Below are 27099 nucleotides of genomic sequence, written 5' to 3'. Positions count from 1 at the left end.
AGCCAAACTACCATCTCTATTGAGGGAGCTGGTTCTGTTGTTTAGTTAATAATACGGTCAGCGTTTATAGATTCTTGTACACAACTTCTCAATTTAACAAAATTTATGCTGCACTGCCCGAAGGACGCAGATACAATGCACTGACTCAATGCGGAGTTTTTTGTTACATGTCCGCGAAACATACACCACAGTCAGGCTGATGGAGCACGCACTGCGCCTACGAGCGACACCAATTTAATTTTCGCGAACTCTCTTCAGCCTGTCACTCGTGTGCTTTATCAATCATTTGACTCCGCCCAACATTTTCTTTCCCCCGGGGAAGAGAGTCGAGATCAGACCTGTATGTGACTTTGTTATTTTCTCCGAAAAACAATCGTTGATTATTTACCGAGTTTTGAAACCAGAGAGAGGCAAACACAGATCAACTAGGTCGCGGAAACAGCGTATAGGATTACAGAGCTGTTGGTTTTAATTCATGGTTAGACGGCGTTGGAACAACGTCATCTTTGTGTCATCATGATGATGATGATGATGGTGATGATACAAACTGAACACACACACACGGAGGACCGTTAACAAATTCAAGCTATATACTACCCATGTATGTGAATGTACGAGTAACCCTTAAACGATAGCCTCTCTCCCAGTCAGTCAGCAGCACGGCAAACGTTCCAGAACACAGGGAGGGATTTTGTTTTCGTACCGCAAGGGGATTTCTCTAGACTGCATAATTTCAGGCAGCGCATTATAAACAGTGCATTCGCTGGGTGTGCAAGATGGAGACGAAAATCCGTGGTGCAAGCGACATGTTAGCTACGCTATCCAGAGCGACCGGTGTCATACCGCTCATCATATTTCTTACGTTTACAGCAGCAAGGGGCGGCAGCTCATTAAAGACATGTGAGTACTATTAACTAAATGACACCGTTAAAGGTGGAAGGTATAAGAGAAGTATGCAGTAATTATTATCTGTACTCATCAACGTCTGTATTAAGATGTGGTGAAAAGAGTGGATGCAATAGCACACAATACTCGGGTTCACTCGACAGCCGCGCAGTTTCCTCATCGAGGTTTTGTGAGCTCGCATTTCTCATTTTGAATGATTGGCTTTTTTGAACAATGTTTCTCAGAAGGTGGGAGGTACAATTATTCGAAGTACGCAGTAATTATAATCCGCACTCGTCTGTTTTGATATGCGAAAAGCGTGGATGCTGTTTTTATAGCGAGTATTAATTATATGGAACCGGGGTACAATTATGACTTTTGACAGCCGCGCAATTTCTCTCATCAGGTTTTTGTAAGCTCTTACTTTTGATCGATTGGCTATTTTGAGCAGTGCGGTTATTAATGATAAAAGGATGTTTAGTCGTGTGGCCAGTTAATTGGTTGGTATTGAGCAGCCGTTATGTGTGATTAAATTCCGCCTGCACTTGACCTGATAGACGGCGTTGTGCATTATACGTCTGTTCTAACAAGCATGACGGTAGATATAACTCAAACTGAAAATGAAAAACCGATCAAATATTTTAGTTTAAGCCTGTGTAATTAATAAATCCACGAAACCAATCTCTCTCTCTCGCTCTCTCTCTCTCTCTTTATCTTAAGTGATACATAAGACAGAGTATACTCGGTTAAAACATTAATTAAAACAATAAATTAAAAAAATAATGAGAGCGGAGATGATAAACTAAAATGTCAGTATCTCCACTTAAAGGCACCTGACACTATTGGTAATTACTCACAATATGTGTTAGCATAAAAACTAACTTGACGAGCAACTATCGAGAGCTGTTTATAGTGTAACACATTGTGAGAAACGGCTCCCTCTGAGGTAACATAGTTTTTGAAAATGACTTCAGCTGAAGCCTTTCATCATGATGCATCTGAAAGCACACAGTGCAATAGGGTGTTGTTTCTTTCATTGCAGCTTCGATGACCAATTTATTGAATCAACATTTCAACATATCTTTCATTTTATGCATAGTATGAAGGAATACATAAAAAGAAACACTGGTCTATGACAGTTACCAAAGGTGTCCAGTGCCTTTTAAAATAATTCATGCAAAATGGTAACATCGTTCCTTAAAATTATAGTTGCTAGGGTGCTGTAGTTTTTGAGAAATGTCATGAAAATACGTTTTTTACATGCTAAACTAACATTCGTCTCACAATCACTGAGACGAAAACTATTTTTAAATATGACATTGTTTTACTCGTTTCTCAAAAACTACAGCACCTCAGCTAGTAATATTTTCAGGAAAGCTTTCTACCATCACTATCTTCAAAATGTGTAAATTTAATGTCAACCTGTGGACGTTGTGTTTTTTGTCCGACAAAAGTACTCTTTAATGGAACAATATTGCAATTAACTAAAATACGCACAGGCTATATCGTTAAGGTTGAGAAGTAAGAACGAAAAACATTGCCATTACCTTTATATATTTCAAGGTGAGAGTCACGAAACTTTACAATAAAAAATTAATGAGAGTTGCCTCTCCTGATACTGAGGACGCCGTCTTGTCTTGGTGAATAATTCACGTACTCGACATGCCTGGAATTACACGGTGCCCACCGGGAGGCAATGGTCTCAAATGCCCCTGGTCTTGGCCTCGGTACCCCCTTTTTATTCAAAAGTGCCCCCCTAGGCACATCAAAATTTAAAATGGAAGTGCCCTTTTGCAACCTGAAAATGGCCTTGCCCTCCTAGATTGTATGAAGCGGTTTGTCGTCTATTTTGGTCTTGGGGAATAATTCACGCACTCTTGCCTGGTATTACACGGCGACCACCGGGAGGCTATGGACTCCGTTGCCCCATGCCTTAGTCTCGATGCCCTTTTAATAAAAAAGTGCCCCTTTATAGACTTTCAAATTTTCAAATGAAAGTGCCCTTTTGCAAATTGAAAATGGCCTTGCCCTCCTGTTTGGATTCACGTACTCGACATGGCTGCTTCGTGCCCCTCCCCCCCTTTTATTCAAAAGTACCCCCTAGACTTTTCAATGGAAGCGCCCTTTGCAAAATGCAAATTGCCTTGGTAAAAGATGAAATTGGATTCCTGACTTGAGATAACCTTGCAACGTGACCTTTCAATGTCCTTCGATAGAAAGGCTTTTGTTTATTGACTTCAAGAACTCCCCGTTCGTTTATAAGAAACCTCATTGTTCTTGTATTAATTGAAATTACCCATTTATACACCATTGTGTAATTTAAGGCACTGTGAACTCAATAGTATCAGTTCCTGATTCTTGTGCGAAAAGGAAATCAAGAGCATATTATTACACGTACGGGATTTCAACCAACGACCTCAATACATTGTTTCCTACCCTCTATAAACTGAGCTCAATTAATAAAGGGAAGATACATGTTTAAATACTAACTTAAAAACTGACTTGGCAACAAGATCGGAGAGCTGTAGTTTTTGAGGGCTTATTTCTAACTAAAATAATAAAAGACTGATGGTCGAAGTTTGTTTTTTTCCTATCTGAAAGCACACAAAATTCGTCAAACAAGGGTGTGTTTTTTCTTTCATCATTTTCTCGCAACTTCGATGACTGATTAAGCCAACATTTTCACAGGCTTGTTATTTTATGTTTTTATGATTGGACACACTAAGTAAGAAGACTGGTCTTTGACATCTATCAAACGTGTACAGTGCCTTTAATAGGGGAAAGATCATCTTTGTTTCTAGATACAAACCTTGCTGTTCGTTGATTTGGCAGAATTGCCCTTGTAGCTTGCAACCAGCCCCTATGCCTACGTACAGCTAGTGCAGACTGTAGGCCTATAAGGTATAAACGGAAATGTTTTCGTCTCGACAGGAGACGGCCATTTTTAGCAAGTACAACGTAGGCCTATAACTGGTATTTAAACATCAGATTTGCTAAATACAATATACATGCTAAATTAGTTTCTGTGACATGTGTTTACTAATTTCTCATAATGTATAGGACCTAAGCAAATTCTAAGGGCAGCTTTCTGCCATCATCATCTTTAAACACAAGACGTGTGATTTTAATCAAAGCATTAAGATGTGTACAATAATGTTTTTCCTACAAAAGCACCCAATTAATTCTCTCACGACCGCTTTGAAATTAACATCGCTCACGACAACAAAAAAACTGTTAGAAATGATTGAGATTTTTTTTTTTTGGAATTCGATCACATAGATTTCATTTTAAACCCTCTGATGGCCTTGCGGTCGTACTATCTTCTTCCTTATAGTTTTTCGCGGGTAGCGTTTTGTCAACATCGCGTTTGCAACAAGGTTTGTGCTTTTCAACATGTGACATAGGTTTTTAAATGTATTTCAACACGCGCAATTTTATGTTTTAAAACGCTTTCCAACATTATGTGCAATGGGTTTTTTAAATGCATTTCAACAAAGTTTGCACGCAGGAAACGACAATTTTAAGTATTTTTGACAATATGCGACTTAATTGATTGAACTTGAATTGAAGTGATATTCCTCTGATTTGAAGTGCAGCGCCTTGAAATGATTGGAGATGCACTTACTCTGCCAGGCTCATCAGCAGTTCGAACCCTCTTATGTGCTCCGGGTGTATTTTACGTGCATTGGTTTTGTATCCATACACTTGAACTGACTTGCCGCATTGCACCCTTAAAGACAGTGGACACTATTGGTAATTACTCAAAATAATTACTAGCATAAAACCTTTCTTGGTGACGAGTAATGGGGAGAGCCTGATGTTATAAAACATTGTGAGAAACGGCTCCCTCTGAAGTGCCATAGTTTTCGAGAAAGAAATAATTTTCCACGAATTTGATTTCGAGACCTCAGATCTAGAACTTGAGGTCTCGAAATCAACCATCTAAACGCACACAACTTTGTGTGACACAGGTTATTTTTCTTTAATTATTATCTCGCATATTGATGACCGATTCAGCTCAAATTTTCACAGGTTTGTTATTTTATGCAAATTTTGAGATACACCAACTGTGAAGGTTAGTCTTTGACATTTACCAATAGTGTCCACTGTCTTTAAGGACGAACTCCAATAGTCTTTTTGAAAACTGGTGGTCAATATGATCAGATTTTCACAAACCTAATGGCGTTCTAGTATTGTGTCCGCCATACACCAAAATGGCCTACTGCTTAATGTATTGCTTGTATAACGATTGCCGAGAACGGGACTCGAACCCACACTCTGCTGATCAGAAACACCAGAGCTTGAGTTTGGTGCTTTGAGTCGCTCGGCCACGACACGTCACTAACGTGTAAAGGAATATACGTGTCGTTCACAAAAGCTCTCTTTGAACTGCAGTTTTACAAAAAAATACTTATGTTCGTCATTACAACTATCATACCTCAGACGGGCTTATGAGAAGTCTCAATATTTTAAATTGATGAGAATTATTACAAAAGTTCACCCAATATAATTGTCAGATAACGTTGCTTTAATGATTATACAAGACTTGTTAAGCACTTTATGTAATCCATCATATACATGTACATGTAAATAACTGACAAACCTGTACATGTTTGAGACCGGCGTCGCGGGAAAATAGTGAAAAACCGATTACACATTTAAGATTAAAACAAAAAAATGCATAAAACCCTTACTGCTCAGCGATAAACTCCAAACGGAAAATTCGTTTAATTCATTTCTCATCAAGTAAACCATTTCAGACAGAAATATTTCAAAGGATTTTTATAACTATCATCATCAATAGACCGTGTATAAGTTTAATGTAAGTCTGTGATCTTAAACGAGTTTTTGATTACCCATACCATCTCTGTATAACGATCCTTTCAAAAGAAGAAAGAACAACATTCTTACAGTAACAAACAGGATTCGACATCACAAAATCATCCCTGAAGAAGGTGAATGGTTTGATCTTTTTCTTTCTGAGATTATTTGTGCACGCTGTACACTATTGTCCCATGCCATAGATTTTTTACACGCAAATGAAACTGGGGTTACAATGGGACTATGGTGGAATAGAAATCCATTTCCATGTTTTTTATTTGTCCGCACTGCATGGAATATTATTCCTTTTGATCGAAAACAAATTGCAGATTTTGCTGTTATTATTATTATCATAATGTGGATTTCCTGTACACCTAACTAAGCAACAACCCCAAACCATTGGCCAAAGCAACTAAATTAAAATGAAAGTATAATTTGTAAATATACATTTAACTATAGATAGAAATTAATCAAATGTATTTTTGTAAGTATACACGGCACAATTGTATTATAATTAGGTGCCAAAATATTTTGAGTTATTACCATTAGGGACCAGTGCCTTTTAATTTTGCACCTGACTCCCTTATTCTAATTGGTTCTTACTTGTGCGAATCGTCAAATTGAAACAAGCACGTACTTGGACGTGCAGAGAATCCCCTAGAAAAACACAACTATGTTTTTCTTCTGTCAATCGTGCCCAACCAAACGAGAAAACTTGTAGTAGGCCATACATTGACATTTCCGTAGATTAGATTAAAGCTTGCGCACATGTAATATGGACAAGTTGTCTTGGATCGGGCGAGTCGGTCTATAAAAACCGTTTGTTATGAAATGCATCGGGTAAAAAAGATGTTTTGATAGTAGAATTTATAACGATCCGCATAAAAATTGCCTCGAAATTAAGTGATTTCCCTTTACTTTGCGTTTCACAGATTGCGTACCGTGTTAGTTCACGATGTATAATAAGCAAAACCACTACATTTAAACATCTTTCTCATACACAAGATATGCACTTTAAAACAATTGGTTTTTAAATTCTTTTCAAAGGCCAACTGTGAGAAACGGCTCCCTATGAAGTGCCATAGTTTTCGAGAAAGAAGTAATTTTCCATTATTATCTCGCAACTTTGATGACCGATTGAGCTCAAATTTTCACAGGTTTGTCATTTTATGCATATGTTGAGATACACCAACTGTGAAGGCTAGTCTTTATTAATTACCAATAGTGTTCAGTGTCTTTAATGATAGATTGAGCTTACATTTCACAGGTTTGTAACTCAATGTGTATAGGGACATGGGTCACACAAAGATCGGATGCTAGTCGTTGACATTTACCAATGTTATTCTTTGACGGTGTGTTTTACCGAGTGTGCTATGCAAGTAGAATATATGTGCAAGTAACTATTCCGTAAAGCCAAACGCAATATACAACTTGAAAGACAATGTAAAGGCTTTTAGAATAATGAAAACATGAGTGAAAGCTCACTGAAAATTATCATGCCATTGCCAATCCTCTTGTGAAACCGTTTCCGTCTGATAATGTTATCCAACATGTGAAATATGTATTGACAGACCCGCAAAATACAATTGCCCTTTCATTTGACAAGAATCCCAACACGAATGTGTTCAAAAACCTGGGGGAACAAAATATAGGTTCTTTTTGCTCTTTTCACAAAACTAGACCTCTGCGTAAAATGTATTTGTGGAAAGTAGAATAGGCCTATATGTGTGTTACAAAGAAATGGGTGGGATTCTATTTACTCTAGCATAAGGAAACAGTTCTGTGTTTTCCCTTTAAAGGCTCTGGATACATTGTCAAAGACCAGTAGTCTGACTAAAATAACAAACCTGTGAAATTTCGACTCTGTGGTCATCGAAGTCGCAATAGAATAATGAAAGAGAATCTTCTAAACATGTAGTATGAGATTACCAACGTAATTAAAGACACTGGACACTATTGGTAATTGTCAAAGACCAGTTTTCTCGCTTGCTGTATCTCAACATATGCATAAGATAACAAACCTGTGAAAATTTGAGCTCAATCGGTCATCGAAGTTGCGAGATAATAATGTAAGAAAAAAACACCCTTGTCGCACAAAGTTGTGTGCTTTGAAATGCTTGATTTCTAGACCTCATAATTTCTAAATCTGTGAGGTCTCGAAATCAAAATCGTGTAAAATTACTTCTTTCTTGAAAACTACCTTACTTCAGAGGGAGCCGTTTCTCACAATGTTTTATATTATAAACCCTTCCCCATTACTCGTTATATCAAATAGGGTTTTATGCTAATAATACTAATAATTATTTCGAGTTGTTACCAATTGTGTCCACTGCCTTTAAGCCTATACCTTCCCTTTAAACTGGTTTGTGTGAACTCCACGGTCAGCCACGGAGGAGGAAGGTTGAGAAGGACAAGTTATCATTTAAGTTGATGTGTTTATATGACCTCCTAATGGAGACAAGAAGGTGGCAAGTTCAAAGGTCAAAGGTCGGCAGACAGAGACTGAGTATTCTACATGTGAAGGAATGTCACAAGCCAATTAATTTTACGCAGGGTAGCGTACGTAGCATTAATATCTTATAATGAACATGTGTAGACACATTGTCTTTCTGTAATGTATATACAACATAATCCCTAGACCGAGGCGCACATGAACTACCCTTGAAAAATTAATGTGGTAAGATTAAGAAGCACATCAGCTTTGGATGGTGTATTGCAGCTTGAGAAAAAAATTTCACTTCGAAGTACACTGCGGTTATTAGAAATTATATAGCACTTTTATATCACAAACAACATATTAGAAGTGTTACATTATGTGCATCCCTATTGGAGGGATATTCTCCTATTATAATCTTCAAACTGTGTAAGTTTATGTAAATCTGTGGACATTGTGTTTTTGTTAGGAAAAAGTACATAGACCCTTTAATTCCTTCTTATTTATAATGAAGGTTCAGTGTATTTTCGGCAAAATCTCAAACACAGTTGTCATATTTTATACTGACCGGACTAAATCATTCAAGAGCTCCACAAAACCTAAATGTATACGGACCTTAAAGGCAGTGGACACTATTGGTAATTGTCAAAGACTAGCCTTCACAGTTGGTGTATCTCAACATATGCATGAAATAACAAACCTGTGAAAATTTGAGGTCAATTGGTCGTCGAAGTTGTGAGATAATAATGAAAGAAAAAACACCCTTGTCACACGATTTTGTGTGCTTTCAGATGCTTGATGTCGAGACCTCAAAATTCTAAATCTCAGGTCTCGAAATCAAATTCGTGGGAAATTACTTCTTTCTCGAAAACTACGTCACTTCAGAGGGAGCCGTTTCTCACAAAGTTTTATACTATCAACCTCTCCCTATTACTCGTCACCAATTAAGGTTTTATGATGATAATTATTTTGAGTAATTACCAATAGTGTCCACTGCCTTTAATGTAAATCTGTGGCAGTGTTTTGTGTCCTTGAAAAGGTACCACAATCCTTGTCAGGGATCCGTGACCCCATGGCAGCTCCATTGGTAAAAACCCGCACAGGGTCTCATTAGTCTTTCCTGAATTACCGTTGTGCAAAGTTGTAATTGTTTTCTAGGTGTCAAAATGCAATTCCATTCGAGTTTTAATCGAGTGAGTTACCGTTCATTAAGTGCTCATCATAACATGATTTACGACTTCAAATGGAAATTGCATTACCAATTCCGATTTGGTATCGCCCCAACCTATGTGTTAAAACCGAGGATCAAAGGAAACCGTAGGATTTTATAGATCCGTAAAGGGAGCGTTTATGAATTGTGTTCCTCGTTGTGTTCAATTTATGACCCATAGGCCTAGTTTTTATCTGGCCACCAGTACTTTTCAATAGTTTTGGGTGTTTTTTTATACTCTACTTCGATATTATGTTTTACTACAGCGAAACTAGTGGCTCATTGCCGAATTCTACTCCAGGGATGGATTTCACAAAGAGTTAGACTAGTCTTGCTCTCGAGTTATAGGACGAGTTACTCTTAGGACTAGCCATACGTATTTAACATCTCGTAGGACTATAGTTCTATGTTAGGACTAGTCCTACCTTTTTGTGACGTGCAATCGACCCCTGCACAGTAAGAGAGCAGTAGTCTAGCTAGGGCCTGCATTTTACGACTTGTCGACAAATCTAAGCCTCGATAAAAAACAGACTCATGTCGTTCGTTTGTTCAATCACCGGCTGACATTTCAACGAACTCTATGTCTGTCTTCGCTATACGCTGCAACAGGGGGGGGGGGGGGTCAATAATATACAAGGATAATGGATGTCTATGAATAAGTAACTCTTCCATTTTTAACCTCATTTACATTTTTCTTGTCTTTCGCATTCGAAATAAATAAATAATTGACCCAAATGGTGAAAGCACAAATATAATGTTGTTCTTTTCTTAAAGCCACTGGACACCTTTGGTAATATTGTCAAAAAAACAGTCTTCTCACTTGGTGTATCTCAACATATGCATACAAAAACACGTGTGAACATTTGAACACAAATGGCCGTTGCAGTTGCGAGATAAATATGGAAGGAAAAAAAACTGTAGCTCATGTCTCGAATTAAATTTAAATAATTTTAGTGAGAAATTACTTCTTTCTCGAAAACTATATACGTTACCTGAAGGAGCCGTCTCACAATGATTTATACTATCATCAGCTCTCCATTGCCCGTTACCAAATAAAGCTGTATGCTAACAATTATTTTGATTAATTACCAATAGTGTCCAGAGCCATTATAAAAAAAAAATGATGGATTTGAAATGAAGCTATCCATTTATAAAATTAATGGCAATAAAAAATTAACCGCAATCGTTAGAAGTAGAAAGCCATTTTTAGATTCGTTTCACTTTAGAAGTAAAGTGGTTATGAAAAAAATACATCAGTTTTTATATATACCCTAAAATAATAGAAACGTTACTGCAAAAATACAAAGCAAAGATTGGTAACTCCAATTACCAGTTGTATTTTCCTGCGCGTGATATAGTAAACCACTCCGGATTTGTTTGCGATATCTCAAATACTTGATAAATGAGTAGACACTATCTTAAAGGGACACACCGGCTTCGTTGGGCTACAAAATACACTAAAGCCAGTATGCGTACCAGTAGCCGACGTTTTTGATAACATTTGTAATGCTCTACATTATCGTGATTCAAAGACAGTAATTTACAATCCCTCTCGCAAAAAAGGCAGTTTCTTAACATTGTTAATGGTATGCCTCACAGACGACAGTAAACATGCTACTTTATAGAAATAGTTTTGCAATTACGTACGTACCAATGCTCTATCTATGATTAGTCAAAGTTAAGGATAGGCCTACGTTTTCTACCAACCTGTACTTAATGATTAGCCCTTTAACCAAAAAGGGGAATATCAATTTCGTTTGTATTGCCACATTTTTCTCATTATTTATCCATAGGGGCCCAACTCCTTTATATTGAATAATGCAGCTTAAAACAATAACGTACGTAGAATATTAAAAACGTAAACATTTGTTAGCTAAAAATCTATCTATCTAAGGCTGTACGGTTGCGTTCCATTAGACCCAATACCGTTACACTGTGTTTACATTTGCATTGATGATCACGCTGGGGGCCGGTTGTAAATATCAATAGAATCACCTTAGTCCGAAAATGTAATGAATATCATCAACTGTTTAAGAATAATTATAGCTAGCTGACCTCCCTTGTGAAGTATCACGCGACGGCCTTAAAGGCACTTGACACTCTTGGTAATACTCAAAATAATTGTTAGCATAAAAACTTATTAAAGGAACACGTTGCCTTGGATCGGTCGAGTTGGTCTATAAAAAGCGTTTGTAACCGTTTTTTATAAAATGCATATGTGTAGAAAGATGTTGTAAAAGTAGAATACAATGATCCACACAAAAATGCCTCGAAACGAGGCCGCCAATTCCCGATTCCCGACGAAAACATGAACCCATTATTCGCTATTTTTCCCTTTTTGTGGTGGTAGAATATTGACGGGATCAGGATTGCATGGCATCTATTTTTATAAACCCTAGTAGAAATGAATGACATTTATATTGACTTTCATAACTCTGTTGTGTCCTTCGGATTGATTTACCGCACTGCTGGTAAATATGAATTCTTAATTGATTTGCTGCGGAGTGATACATTCTTTTATTTTATATGAACGACATGTGACTTGTATCCTACGCGTAAAAACGCGTTAAAAGAACATTGCCTGTTTTATTTCTTTTGCTAACAAATCAGTTCCTGGCAGTGTAAGTGCTTCTTATAATTAAACGCAGTGGACACTATTGGTAATAATTATTGTCAAAGACCAAACGTCTCACTGGGTGTATCTGAACATAAACGTAATATGCCAAACTTGTGAACATTTGAGCTCAATTGGTTAGGAGATATGATTGAAGAAAAAAAAAACCTGTCACACGAATTTGTGTGCTTTCAGATGCTTGATTCCGAGACCTCAGATTCTAAATCTGTGGTTTCAAAATCAAATTCGTGGAAAATTACTTCTTTCTCGAAAACTATACGTTACTTCAGATGGAGCAGTTTCTCACAATGTCTTATAATATCAACAGCTCTCCATTACTCGTCACCAAGTAGGGTTTTATGCTAACAATTGTTTTGAGTTACACTGCCTTTAAAACAGTCTAGATTGTAGGATGGAGGGAAACATACACCAGTGCCAAGTGCATTTAATGGGTTAAACCTTGGATCAAAGGGACACCTTGATTAAGACAAACAAAAATTATCTAATCGTATTGAGATTCGTGGCAACTACAGAAGTAGCCATCGAGAGATCATAAACTATGAGAACAGCCGACTGCAGAAAAGAAATCCACTTTTCAATCTATACTTCTTCGACTGTCTTCTATTACAGAGAGGGATAATAGTGTTGAATGCTTCTTAAAGGCAGTGGACACTATTGATAATTTCTCAAAATAATTATTAGCATAAAACCTTACTTGGTACAGAGTAACTGGGAGAGGTTGATAGTATAAAACGTTGTGAGAAACGGCTCCTTCTGAAGTGACTTAGTTTTTGAGAAAGAAGTAATTTTCCACGAATTCGATTTCGAGACCTCAAACTTGGAACTTGAGGTCTTGAAATCAAGCATCTGAAAGCACACAACTTAGTGACAAGGATGTGTTTTTTTCTTTCATGTTATCTCGCAACTTCGACTACCAATTGAGCTGAAATTTTCACAGGTTGATTATTTTATGCATATGTTGAGATACACCAAGTGATAAGACTAGTCATTGACAATTACCATTAGTATACAGTGTCTTTAAGTAAACCCTTGACGGGGAGAGGACATAAACCGCACGGTTTTTAAGGTCGACCTTGCGCTAACCCCTCTTCGTGTGAACAAAGATTACTTCGTGTGAACCTGAACATGTGTGAGGTTTTATTTATGCCTAGGAGTGGATTTATTCCCCCATTCGAAGGTCTACCTCAGGTGGCAGAGGTTTTCAAGCCAACAGTAATTATCTCGTTTGGATACAATTTCTATTCTGATTAAAAGGTGCGATGTCGGACTGCTATGAATGGCAGACACACAGAGAAAAACAAGATACATCCAAAAAGTTGTGTGTTTTTTCTCTGTACACGTGTTCTTTGTTTTGACAAGGCAATTAAAGGCACTGATGTACCGTTTGGTAATTGTCAAAACCAGTATTCTCACTTGGTGTATCCCAACTTTATGCATAAAGCAAACCTGTGAAAAATTTGACTCAATTGGTCATCGAAGTTGCAAGAGAATAATGAATTAGAAAGAAGAAAAAAAACCTTAATTGGTGTGCTTTTAGATGCCTAATAAAATGGCTTCCTGGCTTTATGCTAACAACTGTTTTACTGCCAAATCATTTTTTGAATCGATGTCATGCAAAATGTGTAGTCGGTTTTCCACTATTTTCTCACAGATCGGTCTCAAATTTCTACAGGTTATATAAAGTGTATGATATGGTGGATCACATAAAGTGCTTACACTGTCAGCAACTGTTTTGATTGCCAAAAAAACAATGTAATGTTCATTAAATGTTAACACTATGAACCATTTGGTCTCATTTCCATACCCTAACAATCAACCACGGCGGAATAAGAACACTTTAGTTCTTAGTCCTCCATGAATAAACATAGTGCGACGTGATCAGGGTGGGTTTCTAAAGCTGAAGGGCTGTAAATTAACCACTTCGTCATGCGTTTCCCAACCAACGAAAAACAAAATCGAATTCCGCACTTTTGTTGAAAATATTGTAGCCATTAAGCCTGTGAAAAGTCACGTATAGGAAGGCTAGCAATCAATTAAAGACATATACACCTTTGGTAATTGTCAAAGACCAGTCTTCTCACTTATCTCAACATAATATGCACACAATAACAAACATGTACAAATTTGAGCTTATTTGGTTGTCGAAGTTGCGAGATAATAATGGAAGAATAAAAAACACCCTAATACGAATTTGTGGGCTTTCTCGGGATCTCAAAATCTAATTATGGGGTCTCGAAATCAAATTCGTTGAAAATTACTTCTTCCTCGAACAATACGTTACTTCAGAGGAAGCCATTTCTCAAAATGTTTTATACTATATCAATAGCTAGCTCCCCATTGCTTGTTACCAAGCAAGTTTTAACGCTAACAATTATTTTGAGTAATTACCAATAGTGTCCACTGCCTTTAACCGTGCATGACTTCTGTCGGGTGCTCATTATGTATACAGCAAGATGTTCCGGAGTATAAATAAATAAATAATAATAAGCAACCATAGCGCAATTTACAATATTACATCTCAATGCACTTTACATTAATGACCTTGCCACGGTCCAAGAATAGCCTTTTGCAGCCCCCTGGGGAGAATTACAAATGAGCTACCGTAGAGCGATAATGGTTTTTAAGTTTTTAAAACGAGAAACTACTTTTTTTTTTTTTTAATAAGACGATTTTTCCAATGTCACCAATAACGCAGACGAGAAACTGTTATTTAACAATGAGAGGCCTAGATCCAATTTCAAGCGACCCCACCTGAGGGCGTTTGCATTACATGATATAGTAGGCCTATAGAGTTGGTGTAATGAACCAATGTCTAATTTGCTACAGAGACTCGCCTTGCCTTCCTCAGTGAGTGACCCAAAGGATTTCTTTAGACAAAAAAAAGTAAAGGTAATGGGTTTCTAATTAAATGATTGTCTTAGTCCGAATTCATTAACTTCCCCATGGGGTTGTGGGGAGAGGAAGACTCAAGGGGATGGGGTTAATAATGAGTTCTATTGTGCAGCAACGAAACCGAATTATTAATATTTATATTTATATTTATTGGTTTATTTCATAAAAACATTACAAAGAAATGAACAGTATGACAACCAATATGGTTGAATTGCACTAGAACATCAGTATAAAAAATCCTTAAAAAGAGCTAAAGGTTAAACAGGAATATTACACAATTGGTAAGAAGGTGATAAATCATCTCAGATCACACAATTCTTAAAGACACCGGACACTATTGGTAGTTGTCAAATACCAGTCTTCTCACTTGGTGTATCTCAACGTATGCATGAAATAACCTGTGCAAATTTCAACTCAATTGGTCGTCGAAGTTGCGAAACAATAATGAAAGAAAAAACACCCTTGTCACACGAAGTAGTGTGCTTTTAGATGCTTGACTTCGAGACCTCAAATTCTAAATCTGAGGTCTCGAAATCAAATTCGTGGAAAATTTATTCTTTCTCGAAAACTACATCACTTCCCTATTACTCGTTACCAAGTAAGGTTTTATGCTAATAATTATTTTGATTAATTACCAATAGTGTCCACTGCCTTTAAAGCAACTGAAGAAAATACGACGGTAGCTTTCAGTGTTTATAAAAAGCAAATAATAAAGATCAACTCAATTCCGAAGAGAAGAGTTTTATTTACTAATATTTGTGCCAGTTTCTTGCCAGTTTCTTATTTATGTAACATGAAACCGACGTGAATCTAAAGCTTTTATTGTCGTCCATGTTTATCATAAAAAATTAAATCGTAGTGGGTCATGAAGATTGAGCACAATAAACGCCTCGTCCAAAGAATGTTTCTCTTCCTCTCGAAATTCCGCCATGAAACTTGCTCCTCAATTGCTCCTCTGAGATTTTTCAAAAATCAATAAGACCGAGATCCCCCCTTTCCAACTAATCACTTAAAACTCGTCAAATTCGTTTACACCTACTCGTCGCCGCAGCTGCCATGCGCGTCCGGCTCTGTAGAGAGAGCTTTTACATGATTTCCCGTCCACTAGTCACGATTTTGTTGAAATAGCCTTTCAGTAAAGAACCAGTGTTCATCATGACACGAGGAGCTGAAGCTTTAAAGGCACTGTACACTATTGGTAATTGTCAAAGACTAGTCTTCTCACTTGGTGTATCCCAACATATGCATAAAAGAACAAGCCGTGACAATGTGGATTTAATTGGTCGTCGAAGTTGCGAGAGAATAAACAACAACAACCACCGTTGTCGCAAGAGTTGTGTGCTTTCAGATGCTCTACCTTGAATTCGAGACCTCGCGAATTCAATTCACATTTTAGTGAGAAGTTTCTCTCTCGAAAACTACGTTACTTCAGAGGGAGCCGTTTCTTACAATGTTTTATACTATCAACAGCTCTCCGTTGCTCGTTTCCTAAAGTAAGTTTTTATGCTAACAATTACTTCATGAGTAATTACCAACAGTGCCCTTAGATGGAGGTCTAACGGGGTAAAAGGAAAACCACCCAATTTCGAGTGATACTTGTGCAGATCATTATATTCTACCTTTAAATCATCTTTCTAACCATATATGCATTCTATAACAAACGGTTACATACGCTTTTCAAAGACCAACTCGACCGATCCAAGGCAACGTGTTCCTTTAAACACAGATTCGTTATTTTATGCATAGTGTCAGGATACACCAAGTGAGAATACTGGTCGTTGACAATCCAAATGTGTCCCAGTGCCTTTAAAACATACTTACTACCTTTGTCCTGTGTATAAACCGTCACTAGTCACATGGTTAAAGCCATTAGATTTGGATAATGTCTGGTAAAAATAATGACTTGGCTGCTCAGTCATAATGTACCGTTTACATTTGAATTTCTCAGACTATAGAGACAGTTGCTACTGTCAAATGGTTCGGGCAAAGCTGTTGTATAGCAACCTCCAGATAAAACCATGGTAACATTGTGTCATACACATTGTGTGACATAGCAACTGTCTCGATCGTCTGAGGAATTTAAATTATGTTAACTTGTGATCAAGCACGTCATTGTACCAGACAATATTAAAATCTAACGCGCAAAAATGGCTCATTGCCCTTGTGGCGTCGCCAACCGTCCGCCGGGTAAAACAGCCACACACACCCGGTCAGTTCACCCTCCATCTCCGGCATGTTTGTTCATCAACATCGGACGATGTTTCCGCTCTGGCGGTGTAACCTCCTTTAACATTCTAGGTCAAGGTTGGAAGCCAATTAAATTTAATCGAATGGCTAAACATTTATCCTTAGCTTTCCATGTCATGGTCACCGTAAAAATAATTAGGCTAGTTAAAGTGAATGTATACCATTATATCATTGTTGTTATTTATTTATTTATTTATTTATTTATTTATTTATTTTGTTTATTTTGTTTATTTATTTTATTTTTTATTTGTTGTTCTTCTTTTCGATTTTTACTTTTAGGGGAGTTTTTTGCTTTCTTTTTTTCTTTGTAATCAAATTACTATTATTCAAAAACAGATACGGATCAACACATTTAAAGGGTATTATGTACTTTTTCCTAACAAAAAACACAATGTCCACAGATTTACATTAAACTTACACAGTTTGAAGATTATGATAGTAGAAAGCTTCCCTTGAAATTTAACTTACTGATGTGCTGTAGTTTTTGTGAAATGAGTAAAAGTAATAATGTTCGTCTCAGTTTTAGCATGTAAAAACGTATTAACCAGTTATGCTATGGTTTTGGTATAATATCATAACTGGTTAAGGGGATTTTACATGCTCAAATAATTTTGGTCTCATGAGACCAAAATGATTTTGTGACTTGTTTTACTCATTTTACTCATTTCTCAAAAAAACACACAACCTTAGTTAGTAATATTCGAAGGGAAGCTTTCCACTATCATTATCTTCACACCCTGTAAGTTTAATGTAAATCTGTGGACATTTTGAAAAAGTACCCAAATCCTTTAACACAAATGCATCCAGAAAATAACAAAAGACATGGATCACATTATTTTATACATTGACATGGAACTAAATTAATAGTTGCGGATTTACAAATAATCACAAGGGGGAAATAGGGGGTGCAACTTTAATAAAAGGATGATTTTTCAGAGTTGTTTTTCCTAACAACACAGTTGCTGGTATTCCAAACACTCTATGTAATCTACCAAATACCTGAACTGACAAACCATCTGGGTCACGGGAAATTAGTTTCATTTATTTCTCATCACATTATATGACAATTCCGACAGAAATATTACAAGGATGTTTTCTAATATCATCATCATTAGGCCGTGTAAGTTTTACGTAAATCTCTGTGATCTGCAGACTAGTTTTGTTCTTACCAATTCTGTCATGTTCCTTTAATTGCTAGTTGTGGATTTACACTTTACACAAGGGGGGGGGGGGGGTTATAGAATCTTACTTCAGTAGTTCCTTGATACGTCCGGCGTTCAGTAAATATAATCCAACTACTTCCAATCCATTAGTGACTTCACATTCAACTCGCGATTTAAAGTCACCTGGAAGTGGTATTTTTTTCAAAATAAAGCTTTTGTCACTAATACATGTGTTTTGATGAGTTGAATGTGAATAAACAGTTAACTAAGGTTTTAAAAAATCAGTTCTTATGTTATTTACAAATTTAAGAGTAGACCCGACCCGAGAGGGCGCTGTTCGTGACGTCAATCGAGGCAGACTTTGCCTGTAATGCGTAGAGTAAACACAATTGCAAAGTACATGTACGGACCAAGTCGTGAGTTTGTAGGTTTCAAAAAAAAAAAAAAAAAAAAAAAATCCGGCAATGCCGACCATGTGTATTGCTGCTGAATGCAGAAAAACACTTTTTGAAATGTACCAACTCACGACTTGGACGTACATGTACTTTGCACGTGTGTTTACTATACGTAATGCAGGCAAAGTCTGCCTTGAATGACGTCACAAATAGGGGTAGGCGGAGTCAGCCCCCCAAACAACTTTATATATTTTTTAAACATATAAATCGTGACAATAAATTACTAAACAAAATGTTTTATTGTTCGTAAGCATATACTCTTATGTTTGAAAGAAAAAGAATTATATTTCCAGGTGACTTTAATAGGAGCCAGACTGAAGTAGTCGCACAACAAAAACCCGAACTTGTATCATATTTAGCGCCCTCTTGCGCTACTTTGACGTATCTCTTGAATGAAGAGTTGTAAGGCTTAGAACGCGTTTCTGATTAGTTTGACCAAAACTGCAACCATTCAATTCATTTTTTGTTTGTATAGGTGGTAACAATCAACTGAAGAAGGGCGATAATGCAGTCTTTTTAGTACCTATAAAATGAGATTAAACACCAATTATTTTTGATTTCCTTTATAAAAAAAAGAGTGTTTCCTAAACACCAAATTATTATCTTTATACGCAGATACCATGCCTGGTGATGCTTGTGGCTACGTGGTGACCAATGGAGACCAATTCAAGGTGGTCTCAAAACAGTCGCCAGTAGAGGGCCATCCGGACCAATCGTCTTACCAAGCCGATGTCAGCTGCTCCATTATCTTCAGAACAAGACCAGGAAAGCGGAATTTTCTTCGACTCTCCAAGTTTGAGGTTAAACAATTTTTTAAGTTTAACCCCTCTAACGTTACCTACTATAGCAACCGTGAGTGGGTCTGTTAAATCGTATTATCATCAGGTACACCCTTGCCTGAATCCAAGTTCCATTCCCGCGAGAGTCATTTTATTTCCAGTCACATTGCCTAACGTCAGAAAGCTTTCCTACCTCGGGACCACAGTATTCACATTTTTGACGGCGGATGGCTTTTATAATGGACCTGTCGCGTGAGAACGGGACTTGAATCAAGTCCAGGTGCACCCGGGGTTGATGTTTTTTATTTTATTTTAATTTATTTTTTACATTAACTGCTTTCCTGTTTGATGCGCAATTCCGAAATTGAATATTGCGCTTCACACACAAATAAAAAAACAAAAGATAAAGCAATTACGAAACTAATCAAAGAATAAACAGTTGTTGAGATTGCGTCTGCTGATGATCTTGTATGGTCTGTGGTAATTGGTTCAAGAGAGTTGTCCCGAATACACTGAACGATCCATCGCCTGTCCGTTTGTTACTCTTTGTGATGGTAAGACGACGTCCCGGGCGGTCTAAACGTAGGCATTTCCTTGGTTGTATGGCAATACAATCTAAAAGATAGACCGGCGACAGATCATTCAGAGCTTTGTAGATTTATTATAGAGAAGTGTTTTAAAACTTGATTCGTTTGATGGTATAGGTTGAAACGTCGAGACTTTGCACCAAGGATGGGTTGTACCTGTACGACGGAGGTCGAGAGGAGAAATCCAAGATCATGTCGGCAAACCAGCACGCCCTCTGCGGTACGACGCTTTCACTGCCTAACTACTTCACATCCAGTAGCCACGAGGTCACCCTGAAATTCGTCACCGATGGAGGTAACAATTCGTATAAGGGTTTTACGGTCCTCGTTACGCCATTCGAAGACACAGGTAAGTTGAGTCGATGTTCTGGATAACTTTTCACCCGAAAATATGTTGAAACTATAGTCGACTAAAGGCCGAGTTATAGTCGGTCGCGCGATGGTCGGGCGTCGGAAATATTGACGCGCGATCATAAAAAGACACGGTTTTTAGGCCTCAGTCTTGGGATTGCGCGCAAGATTTCCGACTGTAAACCGGCCTTAAAGAAATCGTTTCTCGGATGTCTGGGGGTTTGAGTCCGTTCGCGAATGTTGCTGCCGGAGGTGATGATGGTAGCAGTCCCAAACGCGAATGGATTCGCTTATTCTGGTGAACATCCAGTGACTGTTATTGCTGTTTTCTCATCTGTCATTTGCTAGCAGTTTAAAGAGCACCGGATTCAAGCTCTGGTGTTTGACCAGCAGAATGTGGGTTCGGGTCCCGGTCGCGACATTTAAGTCCTAAGAGCAAGACACTAAACCATGATTGCTTCGTAAAAGTTGGGGATCAGGTTATTAGTGATTTCTTCTCTACCAGCCAGGCTTCTTGTGGATGATACCCAAGCCTACATCCGTTTGGACTGTAAAGGGGGTAAAATAGGTGGCAATGGCCCCTGGACAAATAGTTCATTATAGGCCTTGCGTGTCTGGCGACTAGCATAAACAAAAATACAACAACAACAACAACAACAACAACACTGTTTCCAGCAGCAACTTTCGCATGTGACTTTTCTTTTCTCTCAATCAGCATCTCATTGACAGAAATCAATGACTCTATACCTTATGCTGTGTTCCTCTCTAACCATCATACCCCTATACGTTTTGGGTTTTTTCCAGACACTTGTGATGGCTTTACGTGTCTCCTTACTAAACGCTGTATCACAAAAGACGCCGTCTGCAACTCGGAATATCAGTGCGAAGATGGCTCTGATGAACCAGACAATTGTCATCTCTTTGGAAATACAGGTAAGATTGAAAGTATAGGGCGTACACATTGCACGTAGAGGCAGCCCTTAAAAACCATTTTTGTATACCCCCCCCCCCTTTACATGCACCTTAGAGGGGGGTGTCCCTTGTAATTCTGCGGGCCAGAGATTCTGTTAAGGCACATGGGTTGCAGGAGGACAGAGGAGGATTTAAAAGAGGGCGCTATCAGAAGAAGTTTGTTAACAGTTTGCTACGTTAGGGTGGAGGGGGGGGGGGCACAGAATCTCCCGCCACAGGGGCATTATGATTTTCTGTGTTCCACCTGCAAGTAATGATGCAGAAATGATTGGCAATTTATACATAATAACTCATAAGTAAAGAGTTGACCCGCTTTACTTTGTAGCCAGCGGTTCAATAATAAGGCCTGGTTGACAATAATAAATACACTCTAGTCTAAAAACTCCAAGGTCAAAATATTGACCCAATGTTGGGTAGGTCCGGAGTTGCTTTGCTTAACATGACGCAGAGATTGGTCAAACTGACATAGAATCCGAGTTAAAATCCCATAACAGTTTCCGGGCCAGTCTAACCCAGATTTGTGTACTTGTCTCACCCAAACCCCAGACCAAGAACCCTTGTCAATTTTAATCCAGCCGTCGAATTCACAAAACTCTTCCAACTAAGGATTAATCTTAGGACTTAGGACGAGTAAAGTTCTGTATCCAAATATGTAGGACGCATTGAACTCATCCTAAGTTAGTACGGGTTACTTTTCCTAACTCGAGATAGGATTAATCCTAGCGTTTCGTGAAATCGGCTGCAGGACACAGGATGAGCACTTAGAGAGTGGACCTGTGAGCAGGTAAACTTATTCAAACTGCCCCCGGGGACCTAAAACAAAATGGGACAATTAGGTTCACAGTTCGGGAAAGGTCCACAGTTGGAAAACGTGTACCAAACCAATGGGAACAGCCGTTGCAAACATAAAATATAAACAAGGGAGGGACAAAAGGAGGTACACAGTTGCATGTGTATCCATACTTGTGTGCGTGAACTATGTCATCAATGCGATCGATCATTTCGTTCACAAGCTGGGCTGAACAGTCAAACCTTCACTGATGTCATTTAAAGCCATTAGGCCTATATACTTTCGGAACAGAAAAAAGTTCACAGATTTACAAAGAACTTACAGGGTTTACAGAAGGTCATGGTGAAAGACTTCTCTTGAAATATTATTATGCTTTACTTTTTGAGAAAACATTAAAACAAATAGCAATTCCCACATGTCATGACACGGCGAAACGTGCGGAAACAAGGGTGGGTTTTCCCGTTATTTTCTCCCGACTCCGATGACCGATTGAGCCTAAGTTTTCACAGGTTTGGTATATTATATATAAGTTGTGATACACGAAGTGTGGGCCTTGTGACAATACTGTTTACCGAAAGTGTCCAATGGCTTTAATCACTCTTTCAAAAACCCGTATGATGCAATGTGCAATGATGTAAGCGAAGGGTATAACACTACACTTTGGGGGAAGAGGTGGGATAAGCCTACCTTTCTTTGTAAACAGTGTTTCAGCAACGGGAGACATTGGAACGCTAGGTGGCACTAGACTTACCGGGTACATGTCCATTGTTTTCGTAGTTCTGAGCACGCGCACATAAACCGAGAACAATGGATTTTACCTAAATTCTGCAGTCACCAGCAATGGTCCCCAAAGGTTACCCACTACATGTACTCTGTTTTGTCAGATGAGACGCTCTCAGAAGCTCATTGAACAACTCACTTTATCAAAACCTCTTCTGCGTTTGTCTTGTTTCCCTTCCAGGTACCCGAGCCAGACTTTCTTTGGCCAACTTGACGTTAATTCTCGTCGCCATGGTCTTAACTGACGACAGAGGGGTCTTAACTGACGACAGAATAGCTCTGTAGTACCTCCAAGTTGTCTGATGTTTATAACTGCATAGACACTGCGCTGAAAGGCCAGTTAAAGATCCTTGAGAGGAGACTACACAGTGTTTGAGTTTGACTATTGACTGATGTGTCTACTTACGTGCAAACATGGAGGCAACATTTTCAGGCAGTGTAGATTGGCCGTGCCTTTTCACTGTCCGTGCACGGTCTTCAGCTGGTGCCGCATCACACAAAAACACGTTAAAAGTGGTAGGCTATAGGTGTTCTGCACAGGTTTACCACAATTATTGGCTTTTGTTGAATATTACAGAGTAGAGAGCAAAGATAATCTTTGGTAGAGAGTGGTTTATATAAATTCAGTGGCCTGCTTATGTCGTGGCCAGAGGACTGCAGCACTCAAGTTGCCGCAGCGTTGGTTTTCTGGCTGCAATGTTACCACTCGTCTTGTACTCACTGGTTGCCATGTTGCCACTCTCCCATGTTCAATTGAAACGATTAAATCTGCGAATTGTAAATCGCTTGTGCGCATTGATGGTGCAGTTCATTTTTGAATCATTTATCATGTACTTCACAAGCTGGACGCTATAGAAACTATTAGTACACTTAAAGCAGTTAAACTCAGTTGATGCTTACTATAATGGGGGACTTTTGCTTCGCTAGGTGGCAGCAGACTGACCAGGTGTACATCCATTGTGTTTGGTACTGAATCAAACTGTGTAAACAATATTGATGTCATTATTCCGAGTTTAAATTTGTGACATTGTAGTAAATAATTGCACTGCTTGATGTCGATCTAGAAAGTACGTCACTTACGGCATCGGGTTTGGGCAGTCTCTGTGGTATTAAGAGCAGTGGACACTATTGGTAATTACTCAAAATATATATTAGCGTAAAACCTTACTTGGTAACGATTAATGGGGAGCTGTTGATGGTATAAAACATTGTAAGAAACGGCTCCCTCTGAAGTGACATAGTTTTAGAGAAAGAGGTAATTTTCTACGAATTTGATTTCGGTAGACTTCAGATTTAAAACTTGAGGTCTCGAAATCAAGTATCTGAAAGCACACAATTTCGTGTGACAAGGGTGTTTTTTTCTTTCATTATTATCTCGCAACTTTGACGACCGATTGAGCTCAAACGTTCACAGGTTTGTTATTTTATGCATAATATGTTCAGATACACCAACTGTGTAGACTAGTCTTTGACAATTACCAATAGTATCCAGTGTCTTTAAATCAAAGATGTGCGTCTTTTGTTCGTATAACCCAAATGGGGCTCCCACTTTCCTTCGGAATTATATATATATTAATCATTAACCCACGGGTCGATATAATCACTGTAGATAAAGCCCCAAAATCAGTTATTAATAAAACAACTAATTATTTTTGTATTCAAATGTTTAATTTGTGTGTGTAGTCGATACTCATTCCAAAGCAAAGAGACAAGAAACATTTTGCTGGAATGAAAAACTTCGCTTAATGTTTAGCTGTGCAAATTCCTGTAAACCGCAGCGCGTTGATGTACAAAATCGCATGTTTATAGCACTGGACACGATTGGTAATGACTCAAAACAATTGTTACCTTAAAAACTTACTTGGTAATGAGCAATGGAGAGTTGTTGATAGTATAAATCAGTGTGAGAAACGGCTCCCTCTGAAGTGACGTAGTTTTTGAGAAAGAGGTATTAAAAAAATGTATAAAGTACTAACAGACTTCAGCTGAAGCCTTTTGTTTTTACCTGAAACCACACAAGTTTGTACAAGGTTTTTTTTCTTTCATTAAATCCTTGCAACTTCAATTACCAATTGAGCCCAAATTTTCACAGGATTGTTATTAATGCAGTGTGACAAAAGGTGTCCGATGCCTTTAAGTAGATTTGTACACACTGTAGGCTTATGTAATCATATTTAAAACAAAGACGGTTTGGCTGAATTTGAGTAGTAAAAGGCTTATCTACTTTTCAAAAAGCTATAAATCAGCATAACGTTGAAAACAACACAGTTAATGTCACGTTTTGGAAGTAATTTAAAATATTAAAGTAGTTAAAATAATTTTTTATTTTATTATATTAAGTTTTAAGCATTAATTTTAGAAAGTTATTATGTCTGGAACACTTCTGTTTTAAGGCAGTGGACACTATTGGTAATTACTCAAAATAATCATCAGCATAAAACCTCACTTGGTAACGAATAATGAGGAAAAGTTGATAGTATAAAACATTGTGAGAAACGGCTCCCTCTGAAGTGACTGAAGAAAGAAGTACTTTCCCACGAATTTGATTTCGAAACCTCAAGTTTAGAATTTGAGGTCTCGAAATCAAGCATCTGAAAGCACACAACTTCGTGTGACAAGGGTGTTTTTTCGTTCATAGTTATCTCGGAACTTCGACGACCAATTGAGTTAAAAATTTCACAGGTTTGTTATGTTATGCATATGTTGAGATACACCAAGTAAGAAGACTGGTCTTTGACATTTACCAATAGTGTTCATTGTCTTTATTTGAGATGAACTAGGGGTGTCATTTTGTAACCTAGCCCCAATGGGTAGAGCCGACTGATCTATCATAGATTGACTGTGCACATACATTGGGATTGGCATAAGCCTTGGTACAAGACTTTCAATTCGGTCGCTCTTCTATGTAATACCTTTGACCTTGTTATAGTTATTGCGGGGGTTTGGTTCAGGAATGTTTACTCTGTGTTAACTACTGTCAGAGTTTAATGTTGATCAGTTCAAGTGTGTTACATGTATGTTCCAACGATGTGGTAAATTAAAGTTTTCATTAGAACGATCCAATGGTGAAATTATACTATAGAGAGCTCATTGATTATTTTTTCCCCACATACAATTTCCCTAAGATTGATGTTTGAGTATTATACCTCTCCTGCCAATTTGTATGATTAACGATGTGTGTAACCTTTAAAGCAATTATACACTTTCGAAACAGAAAAAAAAATAAAAGTGCACAGATTTACAAATAACTTACAGGGTTTACAGAAGGTAAAGGTAAAAGACTTCTCTTAAAATATTATTCCATGAAATGCTTTCCTTTTTGAGAAAACATTGAAACAATTATCAATTCTCGACAACGAGAATTACGGACTTATAGTGTACACATGTCATGACACGGCGAAACGTGCGGAAACAAGGGTGGGTTTTCCCCGTATTTTCTCCCGAATCCGATGACCGATACAGCCTAAATTTTCACAGGTTTGTTATTTTATATATATTTATATATAAGTTGTGGTACACGAAGTGTGGGCCTTGGACATTATTATGTTATGCATATGTTGAGATATACCAAGTAAGAAGACTGGTCTTTGACAATTACCAATATTGTCCATTGTCTTTAAACATTGATCATAAAAAAGAGATTTGAGGTGAACTAGGGAGTGTCATTTTGTAACCTAGCCCCAATGGGTAGAGCCGACTGATCTATTAGACTGATCTATTAGAATGACTGCGTACATAAATTGGGATTGGCATAAGCCTAGGTACAAGACTTTAAATTCGGTCGCTCTTCTTTGTAATACCTTTGACCTTGTTATAGTTATTAATACGGGGGTTTCGTTTAGGAACATTTACTCTGTGTTAACTACTGTCCGAATTTGATGTTGATCTGTTCAAGTGTTATATATATATACAAACGATGTGTTAAATAAAAGTTTTCATTAGAACGATCCAATGGTGAAATTGTACTATAGAGAGCAGATTGATTATTTTGTCCCACACACAATTTTCTAAGATTGACGTTTGAGTATTATACCTCTCCTATCAGTTTGTTTGATTTACGATGTGTGTAACCTTTAAAACAAATAATAAATAAATAAA

General features: G+C 37.8%; 1 protein-coding gene across 1 annotated transcript; it reads left to right on the top strand.

Annotated features, from left to right (window-relative positions):
* Positions 1 to 227: 227 nt before the first annotated feature.
* Positions 228 to 27099, top strand: LOC139935202 (uncharacterized). The gene is made up of 5 exons (XM_071929681.1): positions 228 to 900; positions 19358 to 19542; positions 20226 to 20457; positions 21264 to 21392; positions 23183 to 27099. The coding sequence occupies exons 1-5, from the start codon at positions 777 to 779 to the stop codon at positions 23284 to 23286; spliced, it is 774 nt and encodes a 257-aa protein (XP_071785782.1). The 5' UTR covers positions 228 to 776; the 3' UTR covers positions 23287 to 27099.

This window comes from Asterias amurensis, chromosome 3, assembly GCF_032118995.1.
Source record: "Asterias amurensis chromosome 3, ASM3211899v1".
NCBI lineage: Eukaryota > Metazoa > Echinodermata > Asteroidea > Forcipulatida > Asteriidae > Asterias > Asterias amurensis.
This window is presented reverse-complemented; position numbering and strand designations above follow the sequence as displayed.

What these genes read in the sequence shown, in the direction of transcription:
- LOC139935202 (XM_071929681.1), top strand. Translation starts at nt 777, where the DNA reads ATGGAGACGAAAATCCGTGGTGCAAGCGACATGTTAGCTACGCTATCC. An exon ending in CGGCAGCTCATTAAAGACAT is followed by an intron (nt 901 to 19,357) that starts GTGAGTACTATT and finishes CTTTATACGCAG; the next exon opens with ATACCATGCCTGGTGATGCT. An exon ending in TTCGACTCTCCAAGTTTGAG is followed by an intron (nt 19,543 to 20,225) that starts GTTAAACAATTT and finishes TTGATGGTATAG; the next exon opens with GTTGAAACGTCGAGACTTTG.